The 14,754-nt window shown below is 37.1% G+C and overlaps 1 protein-coding gene across 11 annotated transcripts in view; it reads left to right on the forward strand.

Annotated features, from left to right (window-relative positions):
- The window catches only part of LOC115213272 (protein pangolin, isoforms A/H/I/S), a 387,555-nt gene that overhangs the window by 213,418 nt on the left and 159,383 nt on the right, over positions 1-14,754 (forward strand). Inside the window, exon 1 of one of the 11 annotated variants that reach the window (XM_036504070.1) lies at positions 1,573-1,723. The exons of the other annotated variants lie outside the window; for them this stretch is intronic. Within the exon in view, the coding sequence (XP_036359963.1) occupies positions 1,646-1,723 (78 nt within the window). The 5' untranslated portion in view covers positions 1,573-1,645. Of the gene's footprint in view, positions 1-1,572; positions 1,724-14,754 lie in introns of those variants that run through there. 11 annotated transcript variants of the gene reach the window in all.

The raw sequence follows: 14,754 nt of genomic DNA on the forward strand, positions 1-14,754 counted from the left end.
TTGTAACTGACGCGATTACGATTGCCCTACGGAAAAGAAAGATCGTGTGCAATACATATTGTTATAAATCTTTGTTCCTACACGGACTGATGCTTGTTGATTTGTTCCATCAACAGATTTGGCGATTTAGAATGCATACACCGTTTATAACAAAGGCAGTTTTGTTTCTATCTTCAATTATTGTTATACACTGAAACATGTGTGTGTATGTGTATATGTGCCATGAACCTTCTTTGAGGATTGCCTCTGGGCATGAAGCTATCGTTAATGAGATGTGAAGTGACCCGAACTAATAACATACAAGATATATTTACACTGCTCATGTATTGAGTTCTTTTCACGTTGCCATCAAAAATTATTTTGCAAGTAGGACTTTGCAAACACAATCCAGTTATTTCACATGTATGTATACATATACATACATATGAAGTCATTGGGTTATATATATTCACTTTTTGAGGTGTTGTTTCACCAGAAAAAAAAATGTTTTTTTTTTTTATTGAGAGTCAACAAGCATTAAACAGTAAGGTGAAGTGGTTAGTGGTGGTAAAGGTGGGGTCCTAGATTTAAAAAAAAATTATTGTGTGTGTGTGTGTCTGTTGTAGGAGGAAGATTATTGCTTTCTTCAGGCTCTGCTTTAGAAACTTTTGGAATGCTAATAATATATTTAAAAAAAAACAAAAAAAAACAAAAAATAATAATATTGAGCAGGGGTGGGAGTGGTAAGGGTGGGGTAGGGTATGTGGCTGATTACTGTTTTATTTTTCTTTCCTCTCTATATATCTGTATTTGTGAAAGAGAGAGAGAGAGAAAGCTTGTGTGTGTATGAGAGAGTGAGAAAGAGAAAGGGAGAGAGAGAGGGGGGAGAGAAAGAGAAACATTTGGATTGGCTGGCAGGCCTATAGCTGTCCTTCAAGCCACCTCTTAAGATCCATGTATGTTATGGTAGTTGACTGGCTCAGTAAGACTAGAAGATATACAAAACTGTCAAGTGTCACCAGCAGCAATTGGCATGATATATTGCATGGGGCTGTCACCCCAGCTGTAGTAGTAGAGGAGGAGAAGGAGGTGTTGACTTGGTGGAGGGGGTGGGGACCTTGAGGTTGTAGGGGAAACCAGGGTGGAGAGGAGTTTTTGGTGGGGTGAGGGCGGAATGAGCTCTGGCTAGCCAGCTCAACCTACTCCACTTCCACCTAACAGTCAAAACAATAATGGCTGGGCCCAGCTTTTTTACAACTAGCAAACTAGATCACTATACACATTTATATAGCTGACTGGTAAGAGGACCCTCTGTCATTGACATCACACAGGCCCACATATGCTAACCACTAGTTTTCTGAGAGGGTTTGGTCTTAAGGATTTTCCTTTTCTCTCTCTCTCTCTCTCTCTCTCTCTCTCTCTCTCTCTCTCTCTCTCTCTCTCTCTCTCTCTCTCTTTCTCTCTCTCTCTTTTTTCTTCTTTTTTTTTTTTGTAAATTCTTTCTCCCCTTCTTTAGCATTTATTTAACTTAAAACTACTTTTGAAAGAGACACATGCCTGCAGATGATCACTTATTTATTCCAAACTTTATTTATAATCATCATTATTATTTTACATCACAATATACGCCAATACCATTCATTCAGATAGGATTATTGCTTCTGAAATGCATTTGAATATTTTACACCCATGTGAGAAGCCTTTCCTACTTTTACCTGGAGTATTTTCTCCAACATTAGCCATGGTAAGCACAACATTCCATTTCTCAATGTTTTCATCATTATCATCACCATTACCATTATCATCATCATTGTTTTGATTATTCACCTGTTGGTAAACCTGTCGGCTACTATACAAAGCAGGCATGTTGTGGGTGTGATAGTTGTTAAACATTGTTGTTGTTGTTGTTAATATTATCATCATCATTATTATTTTAATAGAATCATAATTTCTACGTAATTTATTTTACTTTTTCTTCATTTTTCTCAATATGCTTTCTCTCTTTTTTTAACAAACATCTTACCTAACTGTCGGCCCCTTTGTCTCCCTGTTCTTTGTAATCAAATTTTTTTTTTATTTTAAAACAGAATAAGTAAAGCATATTAGTTTAAGCTTGCTTTAAAAAAAAAAGTTTTTTTTAATCAAAACAAAAACGAGTAACATACATACATTGTCAACTATTTTGCATTTTACCTGCAAACTCCATTAACAAACTAATTTTGGACACAACTACCCTAATAGTTATCAGAGCATTTATATGTTATAATGATATTAATAAATAATCATAATTAATTAAATGCTGTTATTTTGCTATAGTGTACATATAGTTGGTGTTGACATTAGATTCTGGTATTTATTTTTCTAGTCCCATATAAAGTTGAAGAAACCTGAACAGTGCAATACTAAAAACATATAATCTGGTTTGCCATGAACTTCTATATCTTTGTAAAATGGGGTGGCACTGTCTTGTAAGAAAAGCAATAATTTCCAACATAGGTATAAGGCCAGAAATCTGAAAGGTCAGGGTGGGGTGGGGGGATAATCGATTATAGCAACCCCAGGGCTTGACTGGTATTTTATTTCTATTAAAGCAATGCCCCCTAACCATGACAACCAGCAAAGTTTACCTCAACGGGATTAAAAGAGCTGAGGGAAATACAAAGCGTTTTTATCTAACAATCTTAACAATTCAGCTAGCTTGCCACTTTGTTGTGTGTCTCTATTTTTTGACATGAGGCCAATAGTTTTGAGGGGAGGGGCCTAGTCTTAGCCGGTTATTTTCATATCCATTGTCCCTGGAAAAGTGGAAGGCAAAATTAACCTTGACAGGATCTGAACCCAGAATGCTCTGAACTGGAACAAATACCACTACATATTTTTTTCTTTTCCAATGTTCTACCAATTCTACCAGATTACAGCAATTTTGAGGGTAAGGGAAAGGGGGTTAGGCAATTTAAATTAACTCCACTCCATGTCACACCCTGTACTTGTCTGGTGCTTTATTTAATCTACTTAGAAAGAATTAACTGCAAAGTTGACCACAGCAAGATTTGAACTTACAACATAGAGAATCAAAGAGAAGTGCTGTAAGGCACTCTTTAAATCCACCACCCTCGTAATAATACTTTCTACTATAGGCACAAGGTGTGAAATTTTGGGGAAGGGGGTGAGTTGATCACATTAACCCTTGTGCTCATTGACCCCAAAAGAACAAAAAGCAGAGTCAACCTCAGTGAAATTTGAATTCAGAACGTAAAGGTGAAAGACAGGCTGCTAAGCATTTTGTCCAGCATGCCAACAATTCTATCAGCTTAGTACCTTAATAATAATAATATTAATAATAATAATAATTTCAAATTTTGCCACAAGGGCAGCAATTTGAGGGAGGAGATGAGTCAATGACATTGACCCCAGTTGGTACTTATTTTATCAATCCTGAAGGGATGAAAGGCAAAGTTGACCTCAGCAGAATTTGAACTCAAAACGTAAAGCTGGACAAAAGACTGCCAAGCATTTTGCCCAGCATGCTAACAATTCTGCCAACTCACCACCTCAATAATAATTATAATAATAATATGGGTAGTGGAGTGGTGGTAACATTGAAGTGCTGAATTTTAAAATCCCTTGCAGTTTTTTTGGGCGGGGTTGCCTGTCTCTCTACTTCCTGAATTTAAATTCCCTTGGCATTGATTTTTACTTTCATTTCCCCTGAGTTGATACAATAAGTACCAGTGATGTGCTGGGATAGAATCAATCAACTGCAGCTGTCCCTTCCAAATTTGTAGCTCTTATTGTAAATAAATGATGATTAACAGATTCGTTTGAACACGGAATAATAAAAATTGCTTGCCCTATTTGTTGTGGTACTTCACATCCTGGCTTGAAATCCCTCTGCCTGGCACCAATACATAACAAATATATATGTATATGTGTATACAATTTAAAAGTATAAAAGAAAATTTCATCAATATCATTATATAAGTTGGGTAAAAGCAGTAATGCAACAGTCAGAATGCATTGCAATGTTTAGTTATGTCCCTTTACATTATGTGTGCAAATCCCGCGTTTATCGTTGTTTTTTGACTTTCATCCTTGCTGGATCGACGCAATAGTAAAGCGCACTGAGGGTCGATTAAATTATGTACAAGTTAAGTATAGTAGACCAATGACTGGTCTGTTGGAAACCTGTAAGTAATATCATTGTTGTTCACAACCTGTTGTATGAAATCAACATAGGATTTAATACAACCAACTACATTTTTTTTTTCCCCGCCTCAAAGTCTGCATGTAGCATTGTGTCTTTAAAACAAATTTTTATTATCTTGTACTCGTAATGCTTTTCATTGCACATGGTCCTTAACATGATTTCTTCTTGTATGAATTTCAACGTCTTTTTGTTTTTGCTGTTTAGCACCCCATGTCAGCTTTGATACATAGCTTAATCGGTAAAATGCCTTGGTATGTTCAGCAAATCCATTGTTCGAGGAGCATACTGTGTATCTTGACGTGCAGTAGTTTATCCTATGGGAGAGGACTCTGTGACAGTCTGGGTACGTCAGTGGAGGCATGACAATTCGGATGTTCTGTTTCTTCTTATTATTATTGGTTGTGTTAAAGATGGCAAGCTGACAGAACTATTAGCATGTCAGTATTTCTTCTCGCTCTTTACGTTCTGTGTTCAAATTCTGGCGAGGGTTGGCTTTGCTTCCCATTTTCTCGGGGTTGATAAAATAAGTACCAGTTGAGCACTGGGGTCAGTTTAATTGACCAGTCCCCTCCCTGCAAAATATCAGGCTTTGTGCCTATAGTAGAAAGAATTATTACTCATACTATACATTCTAGCACAATTTAATAAGGACATGATGCTTTAAGTATTTCTATGTATGTATGGTGTTTTTAGATCGTCATGATCAAGTCAGAAGAATTCCTCCCACTTAAGACTCATATTATTGTTGTGTGTTATGCAATTCCCTGTCAGCTCTGATTGAACCATTCATTCTATGGCACTCGGGTAGTTGGCCAAATGACTAGGCCTGACCCACAAGAACTTTTGTTTCAGTTATGGTATATTTATATGTACGTGCAGGCTTTAACCGTTACTGAGGTTAGTGGAAAAGATGCTGTTGTAATAGTGTTGTGAGGTATTGTGAACATGTCTGGGTATTTGGAAGCGATTATGTGATTTTTTTTTTCCCCTCTGTTGTGACTAGAGATTGTGAAGGTTAACATGTGTTATAGCAACAGCACCAAACTGTGCTCCTCACATATCCAGATCTTTAGTTTTGGGTTTTGTTGTGTGTGTAAATGGTCTGTGGGTGTTGTCCGAATACAATCTGTGATGATATATAGTGTGATGTTTTATATTATTATTATTATTATTATTATTATTATTATTATTGTTCATGTGTTGCACGTGCACCCTTGTTATTGTTACTTTGTTGGCCAAAAAAATGTGTCTATGATTGTAGTGTGTATGATTATGCATTGGGTTTTTTTCCTGTTTTCTATATCTTCTGTTGTTGAATGTTATTACTGGTTTGTTATTTGATGTTCTGTTGTTGATTGAGAAGAAAATATTGGTAGGTGCCACTTTGCCTGTTGTTTTGGAATCAGGCTTCTTCTAGCTTGTCAGTGTAGTATTTGGCGGTGTTGTGCAGCTGATTGTTTCTAGAGAACAGTGGGATATTGTGAATAGAATATCACCTGCATGTGAAACTGTAGGTATGTTTTAAGAAGGTATGGGGAAATCACATAGGTTTGTATTGAAAAAATATGGCTAAGATGATGAATCCTTCTACCATTTCAAAAAAGGAAGAAAAAAAGAAAAGGGGTTTTATGTCATAGTTATATTCTGTAGTGTTGTGGCAGTGTTATGAAGTGTTGTTGTAGTGTTTTGAGAAGAGTTGTAACAGTGTTTAAGAAGTATTGTAGCAGTGTTGTTATACTCAGGAAGGACAAAATACAGAGGTCAACTTCGCTTTTTGTCATTCCAGAGTCAAGAAAATAAGTATCAATCAAGTACTGAGGTTGATATGATAGAATATATATTCTTCCCTTAAGATTCGAGGCCTTGTTTGTTATTATTGTCTCAGGGTGGCAAGCTCACAGAATTGTTTGCATGCTGGCTGAAATGTTTAGTGGTATTTTGTCTGTCTTTGTGTTCTGAGTTCAAATTCCATCAAGATTGACTTTACCTTTCATCCTTTCAGGGTTAGTAAATTAAGTTCCAGTGAAACACTGAGGCAATATAATTGACTTGTCCCGTCCCCCCAAAATCTCAGGCTTTGTGCATTTAGTAGAAAAGATGATTATTATTATTTTTTTTTTCTCTACTTATTTTCATCAAGCTTCAAATCAATACTTTTAGATTTCAAGTCAGTGGCACTTCAATTCCAGTAGGATTGATATGATGTATGATCATAATTGTTGGACAACTGATGAGAAAGAAGAATGAGGCTGAAACTGTGCAAACTAAACGGCACTGCTGTTAATTTCTTACATGTGTTTAACAGAGGATCATAAATGTATAGTAGAGGGGTAGATTCAATTGAATTGACATGCTTGGTACTTCCTTCACCTGCTCTCTTCCTTGAATGCAAGATAGAGTCAACTCATGAGAGATTTGAACCTAGAACATTGGCACGATTATATATGGAATGCTTTTAGGTACTTAGTCTGTCACTTACCCTGCTCTAATTGTATAGTAATTATAAATTCTAACGTTGATAAGAAGTCACACATTTTTGGGGAGGAGTGTCGTCAGTTTTAATTAACTGTAGTACTAAATGGTGTCTATTTTATTGACTATAGCAGGAATGAAAGGCACAGAGGAACTCCTTCGGAATTTGAACACAGAGCTAAAGGAATGTAACTAAATACCTGCAGACATTTTATTCAACACTGTTGATTCTGCCATGACGATGATAATGATAATAAGGATAATAATAAGTAGTACTTTCTTATGTAGTCATAAAATTTAAGATTCTTACAAGCAGAGAGACAAGAAGTGTAAGAATATTACATTTGACGTTAAGCAAAGCGAAGTGAGAACTGGAACTTGCAGCTGGCTTAATGGGATATTTGGCTACCGCAACAAATATCACAGCAATGCAGATTTGGTATAAACGTCCTTCAAAAGACATTGCTGTATACACACATGTATGCACACACAGATACACACACATGCAAAGTACACTAGTTGCTGCACAGAAATTTTGCATAAAACTGTTGGAAAGCATTTATGATAAATATTATTGTTTCTCTGAAGTTGACTTTGCCTTTCATCATTTCTGGGTCATGAAAATAAGTACCAGTTGAGGACTGGGGTAGATATAATCAACTGGTCTCCTCCCCAGATTCTTTGTATTTGATTTCAAGTCCTACTGAAGTCTGGTTTCTCCATCATCCCTTCATGGTTGATAACATAAAGTACTAGCGAAAGTACTTTGCCAGGGGTCAATGACATTGACTGAACTCCTTCTCTGAAAATTACTGGTCTTGTGACCAAATTAGAAACAAATATTATTATTTGCTACTTAGGTGCAGGAGTGACTGTGTGGTAAGTAGCTTGCTTGTGAACCACATGGTTCCGAGTTCAGTCCCACTGCATGGCACCTTGGGCAAGTGTCTTCTACTATAGCCTTGGGCCGACCAAAGCCTTGTGAGTGGATTTGGTAGACGGAAACTGAAAGAAGCCCGTCGTATGTATGTATGTATATATATGAAAGTGTGTGTATATATGTTTGTGTGTCTGTGTTTGTCCCTCCCCAACATCGTTTGACAACCGATGCTGGTGTGTTTATATCCCCGTAACTTAGCAGTTCAGCAAAAGAGACCAATAGAATAAGTACTAGGCTTACAAAGAATAAGTCCTGGAGTTGATTTGCTCAACTAAAGGCAGTGCTCCAGCATGGCCACAGTTAAATGACTGAAACGAGTAAAAGATACCAACACACACAAAGTTTTGAAGGAAAGTGGAAGTGATTAAATTAATTCTGAGTGTGATTAACTATATTAATTTTATTAATCACTGCCTTGATATAATAATGATACTTAACGAGCAAAAAACCTTTTCAGAATTTATTAACTTCACCAGTGTTTTCTTCTCTCCCTCTCATGTACATAACATTTTTTTCTATATATCTCTCTATCTCATTTGACATCTGCAGAAGGCAGTATTCCAGCTTGGTCGTGATCCAATAACTGAAATCGTTGAAAAGAATGCACACATGCATACCTAACTTCCTTCTACTTTTGACTATCACTTATTTAATTCTTACCCTTCTGTATACTCTTTCCATTGTTCTGCCACACTTCTATCATGGTTCTTTTAAAACAGCCATATAATACTTCTGAATTAGTAATTATCACAAAATTGTCCAGATGTTCTTCTCATTCTAAAATTTAGGCAAGAAAAGCCAAATATCTGAATTTTATAGGATTTCTCTATCGTAAGTATGAAAATGGCTTCTGTTTGCTCTGATAATAATTATGGTAACGATGATGATTTCTTAATTAAAGAATACTGCCTCAAGCAAGTAGAATTAAGTGAAACACAAATTGGGGGACTGATTGCATCACTTGTAAGAGGATATAAATTCATTGTTTTGGAGAACCCAGAAGCTAGAAGTCTTAGGCTGTTTGGACCTTATTCATTTCATTTATTGAGCTCTAATAATATTTATTGATGCATTCTTAGTTATAGTTGTATATATCCAATTGAATCAAACTTAGTATGTTACTGGTATTCAGTCTTATTGAACTGGATGGTAGAAATGATTGTCTGATTGTTTGAATTTGTTAGCATATTAGTAATTAAGAGAAAACAACTGTGACTGTACTATAATTGCTGACACCTGTTGCGAGCCAATAAAGGCTGGGACCAGGTATCTCAAGGTCACTCAGCCTGTTAATAATATTAGCCATATCTCCTTCAGATCACCCTCTTATTGTCATAGTGAGGAAGATATATGAATCTAGGTTGACATAGTTCAGTATAAAATGACGGGATGGTCATGGCTGAAATACATTTGCTCACAAGCTAGTTCAGTCAGGGACTAAACTACAGCAAATACAACTATATGGGCCTCTGTGTGTGTGTGCGTGTGCGCACATGTAGTTGGTCCAGTGACATGCTACACTGGTGTTTCCACAACATTTAGCTGCTATTCAGGCAAGTCAGACTGGGTGAAAAACACATTACTCTACTCTAATATCTGTACACATTTTTTTTTTATTTCCATCTCCAGGTTTGACTTGTCTGAAGATGCTGCCTTGTTTGCATGTCATTGAAACTGCAGAATAACAGGCCACTGGACTAGCTTAAATAAACTACTGCATTCTGTTTGTATTGAGTACTTCTTTTGTAGATTGTTACCCAACAATGATATATATATATATATATATATATTATATATATATATACACACACACACATACATATGTGTGTGTGTGTGTGTGTGTGTGTATGACAAAGGACTGAGACACCTCTCACCTGGCTGTACTCAAGAAGACCCATACCCTGCAGTAGAAGTGTTAAAACCGATCCTTCTGGTTGTGTAAAGCACTCACGGTGGTGCCATGTAAAAGCACCTGTGTGGTGACACTTAAAAGCATTGCATCCAGGTGTAGAAACCATGCCAAGTTAGACTATAGTCTGGAGCAGTACCCCCAGCTTGCCAGCTCTGATCAGACTGTCCAACCTATGCTAGCATGAACAACAGATGTTTGTTGATGATGATGAGGAGGAGGAGGAGGAGGATGATATATATATTCCTAAGTTTATATCTATAAATTTTTTGTAGAATTTAGGGCTAGCACTGCAAGTTATGATGTTTTGTATATGAATGCATCTATTGAAGCAATGTGATTGAATACATAAACATATTTGTATATTAAATATTGTAACTTGCAATGCTGGCTCTATATTCTATAGAACATTGCACTGCTAACACAAAAAGCAAGGCACAATATTGACTTGTAAACCTTTAGTAAACTTGGGAGTATATTATTGTTGCAAAACAACATAGTGTGTACTTACTGCCAATTAACACACACACCCCTTGACCATATGTCTAAGTATTTTAGCTGGCCATTTTCTATGCCAGCCTACCAGGAGAGAATGCATAATGGTGATGTGTATGTACTTTGGAGGGGGGGGAGTTTCCATATAATTTGCATGTCCCAAATTTTGCTCAAAAGGCATTGGTTGAGGTTAACCTAATATTATAGAAGAAAATACCCAAGGTGCCATACTGTAGGCCTGGGCTCAAAACTATGTGACTACAATGCAAACTTGTTAATCAACACAGCCTTACTTATGTCTGTTCCTTAAATCACACTCAGCAGCATATTAACTTAAAGAAAAGCTAAGCTGCTATTTCTAGCACATCAGCTGACCACGTGTAGACTTCCTCTTGTTGGCCCGATTTGATGTAAGTGTTGGCACATGGGCCTAACCAGGAACTGAAACTGTATCACAGTCTCATCTCAGCGGCAACTTGTTCATATAGTGCTAACTAGCAGTTTTTGGTGATGCTGATGATGATGATGAAGTTAGCAAATATTATAAGTCTCAGCTTTAGAAGTAATATTTCAAGACAATTAAATCTTAATTGGCATTAAATTCCTCTCGGTTTTATTTAAGAGTTTGTATATGTTTGGCAGTAAGGCTTGCTCCTCTCTTGCAGAAATTTTGCCAACCCTTGTGTTTTTATTGCATTCTGAGCCTTTAATCTCCCTAAAAATCTCTTAACTTGTTTTACTCATTATTTAAATCTTATTCTTTTATTTATTGTTATCATAAATATCCTTATCAATAGTAGTTAGTGATAGTGGTGGTGGTGTTGGCAACGTTGGTGGCGGCGATGGTGGTGGTAGTAGTAGCGGCAGCAGCAGTAGTAGTAGTAGTAAAATATGACAGACACAGTAGACCACCAAACAAAAATGCTTTTTTTGCAGTTTTTTTAATTATTTACTTCTATGATGCAGTGAGCTGACAGAATAATTAGTGCGTTGGGCAAAATGCTAGCGATGTTTCTTCTGGCTCTCTATATTCTGGGTTCAAATCCTGCTGAGGTCAACTTTACCTATCACCCTTTTTTGGGACTGATAAAATGAGTACCAGTCAAGTATTAGGGAATTGATATAATTGCCTTACTATGCACACACTACAATCAAATGACTGAAACGAAAAAAATAAAAGGTGATAAGCTGGCAGAATCATTTGTGCACTGAACAATATGCATTCTTTTATTTGTTTCAGCCATTTGATTGTGGCCTTGCTGGAGCGCCACCTTTAGTTGAAGAACTCAACCCCAGGATTTATTCTTTGTGACCCTAGTCATTTGACTGGATTTGGTAGATGGAAACTGAAAAATGCCCACCATACATATATATGTGTGTGTTTGTTTGTTTGTTTGTGTTTATCCCCCCACCATCGCTTGACAACTGTTGTTGGTGTGCTTACATCCCCGTAACTTAGCAGTTTGGCAAAATAGACCGATAGAATAAATACTAGGCTTACAAAAAAATAAGCTCTGAGGGCAATTTGTTTGACTAAAAGCGGTGCTCCAGCATGGCCACAGTCAAATAACTGGAATGAATAAAAACAAAATGGACCTTGATTCAGATCTACTGATACAAATCTTTGATATGGATAAAGTAAGTACCAAATCCTAAATTCAAAGAAATTAGTGATGGTTTGTGTTAGCTAAGAATTTGAAAGTCTGGTTTGAAGAATGTCAGCAAGTTCAGTTGTGATGAGTGAAAAGTCTAAAGTGCAGGTTCTAAGAACCTGCACTTTAGACTTTGCACTCACCACAACTGAACTTGCTGACATTCTGGGTAGTAGTTGCTCCCTCCCCCACTGGAGGGGTATTGTGAACTCACAAAGTGTCAGCAATATGAAGAGGGTACTATAGGGTGTACTGGGCAGTTTTGTTTTTTAACTGCTCTGATGATGGATTCACTCACTAAAGGCTGATCTGGGGGTTAGATGACTCCAACAACAATGACAACAATACTGGGAAAGATAGAAAGAAGTGATGATGAGGTTAACTTTGTTTCACCTGTAACCAACAGATTGCAACAAGAGAAACAGAATTGGGCCATTGGGTGATATGTGAAGAAGGTGGGCCTTTGAATACCTCTAATGAAGCAATATTATTAATGTTAATATTATTTTGTTATTTAAGTTGGCAAGCTGGCAGAACCGTTAGCACACCAGGCTTGGCAGCATTTTTGTCCATCATAATGTTCTCAGTTCAAATTCCACTGAGGTCAGCTTTGCCTTTCATCCTTTCAGGGTCGATAAATTAAGTACCAGTTGCATACTGGGTTTGATCTAATCAACTGGCCCCCTTCCCCAAAATTCCAGGCCTTGTGCCTAGAGTAGAAAAGATCATTAGTAGTAGTAGTAGTAGTAGTAGTAGTAGTAGTAGTAGCAGCAGCAGTAGTTGTAGTTTTTCTTCCATTAAGTTTTTTTTTCCCCATTTCTTACTGAGTGTCTTCCTGATACCTAGGGCAAAGAAACTCACTGTATACATTAATAGGCCATTGAAATAGATGCACCAGATTGTTCATTTACAAAATCAAATAAAGTTACTACTCTTATTAATGCTGCTGCTATGTGGACAATACATACTACAAGCCATCTTAGAGCTTCAACAGTCCCACTTTTCCAGTGTTCTAGACTTTATTTATCAACCCAGGAAGGATGAAAAGTAAAAGTGGGACTTCGGTGAGATTTGAACTCGGAGCACAGAGAGGCAGAATGAATAGCGGCAAGACACTCTATCTGATTCTCTTACAACTTTGCCAAGTGGCTCCAAGTCAGAGCTGATAGTTTTGACTGTATTACATTCAATTGTAGTACATCTGGCATTGTGTAGGTGGATGGGTGGGTGGGTGGGCCTTGCAGGAAATGTATGTAAATATGAGCTGAGTAGAAAGGGATACGTGTGTGTGTGTGTTAGAGAATGAAAGATGTATAGATAGATAAGTTACAAAAACTCAGACTAAGGCATGTAAGTAACTCCATCCAACCCCCCCCCCCGCTCCCTGGCTGCTATCATAGGCTGATATAGATAGATAAAGTGAAAAGCTGGGGCTAAGACGTGTATATGTAAACCTCTAAGTGTAGCTGATATCTTCAATTCTTATGGAATATTGTTTCGCTTTCTGATATATATATATGCACACATCATACACACACACAGAACACGTGTATACATACAAGCAGTGTCATTTCTCTTCTCCCTATTTCCAATGAAACCTGTTGAATCTGATCTTATTTAGGTTTTTATTTCTTCCTTCTCTTACCGGCTCCCCTTTCTCTCTCTCTCTCTCTCTCCTCTTTCATTTCCTTTCTCTCTTTCTGCCTCTCTCTCTCTCAGTGTCTCTCTCTCTCTTTCTCTGCCCCTCTTTTTCCATTACTCTATCTACATCATCTGTTCAAATGATTGCCAACAAAAAATTGAATCTTTGCACTACTGCTTTTTAGTTATTAGCTGAGTTTAGTCTGACTCACTTTTCCTCTAGTCAGCCAGTTTGACTGATGATGTAGATGGTGGCAGCGATGATGAAGACCACGACGACGATGGTGGTGGTGGAGAATGGAGCACCACCACGACCACCTCCATTCCCACCACTATATTACCCACACCTTTTCTTTTCTCTCCTTCCTCCCCCTGCTCACTCACCTCTGCCAGTCTCTGATACATAACCTGAGCTTGCTTTCATACATTTCTTGTCCCACCACCACCACCACCGCCACCACCTCATTACCACCACAAACACCCTTATAAGCTTAGTTTTTTTTTCTTTTCTTTTTGTTTCTTTCTTTTTCTCTTCCCTCTTTTCCCCACCAATATGTTCGCTGCTGTTTAGTCATGGCACTTCAGTGCTTATTGATTTCGCTGAAATAAAGCTTACATGAATTATAACTATTAATAAAAGAACAGATCATTTGAGCTATTTGTCAACAAAGTGCAGTTTTCTGTGCGCGCACAGTACCATCGTGTGCCCCCCTCTTCCTCTTGACTACATCCTTCTGCTTCTATCTACTGCTTGCTATCCACTTGCTTCACCCACCCCCTCCCCCTTCATTTCCTTTCTTCGTCTTCATTTGCTCTCGAAAAATAATGAATTGTACTTTCTCATACCCTTTTCACTGGAATTTCAACACAATTTGAAATTTATAGCTTGTGTGTGTGTGTGTGTGTGTGTATGTGTGAATGCATTCTCATTCTGCAAAGTGTGTTTATTTCTTGCTGTAATGTTTTTTGGAGGAGGGGGGAGTATGGGGGTGTTGTGTGTGTGTGTAATATTTTTATATGTATACTTTTAAAAAAATTCTTTTCTAAGGATTTGATTTATCAAACTTGCTTTTATTCTTGCTGTATAAAAAGTTGTGAGTGTTAGTAATTTGTGCTAAGTTGCCGTAGCAACTCCACCTGACTAGGAATTCCAGTTGTCAACTTCAACAAGACTAATAGGTTTCCCAGATAACTAAACTAAACTAAAATAAATAAATAAAAGAATACAGGTATGCATCTCACTACAAAGCATCTGCATTGACTTTGATATATTTGTTATTAAATAAACAAGCAAAAAAAGAAAACAGGTAAATACTCTCTTAAAAAACAAAACAAACAAAAAAAAACATTGTTTCCAAATATCCGAAAATCTTCAGTCTATTTTCAAATGGTGCTCTATTTCTTGCATTGAATGTTTTCTGGTATCAGAGGTCTGCTGATATATCTTTTTATCTCTCAC

Source organism: Octopus sinensis, linkage group LG6, assembly GCF_006345805.1.
Source record: "Octopus sinensis linkage group LG6, ASM634580v1, whole genome shotgun sequence".
NCBI classification, from domain to species: domain Eukaryota; kingdom Metazoa; phylum Mollusca; class Cephalopoda; order Octopoda; family Octopodidae; genus Octopus; species Octopus sinensis.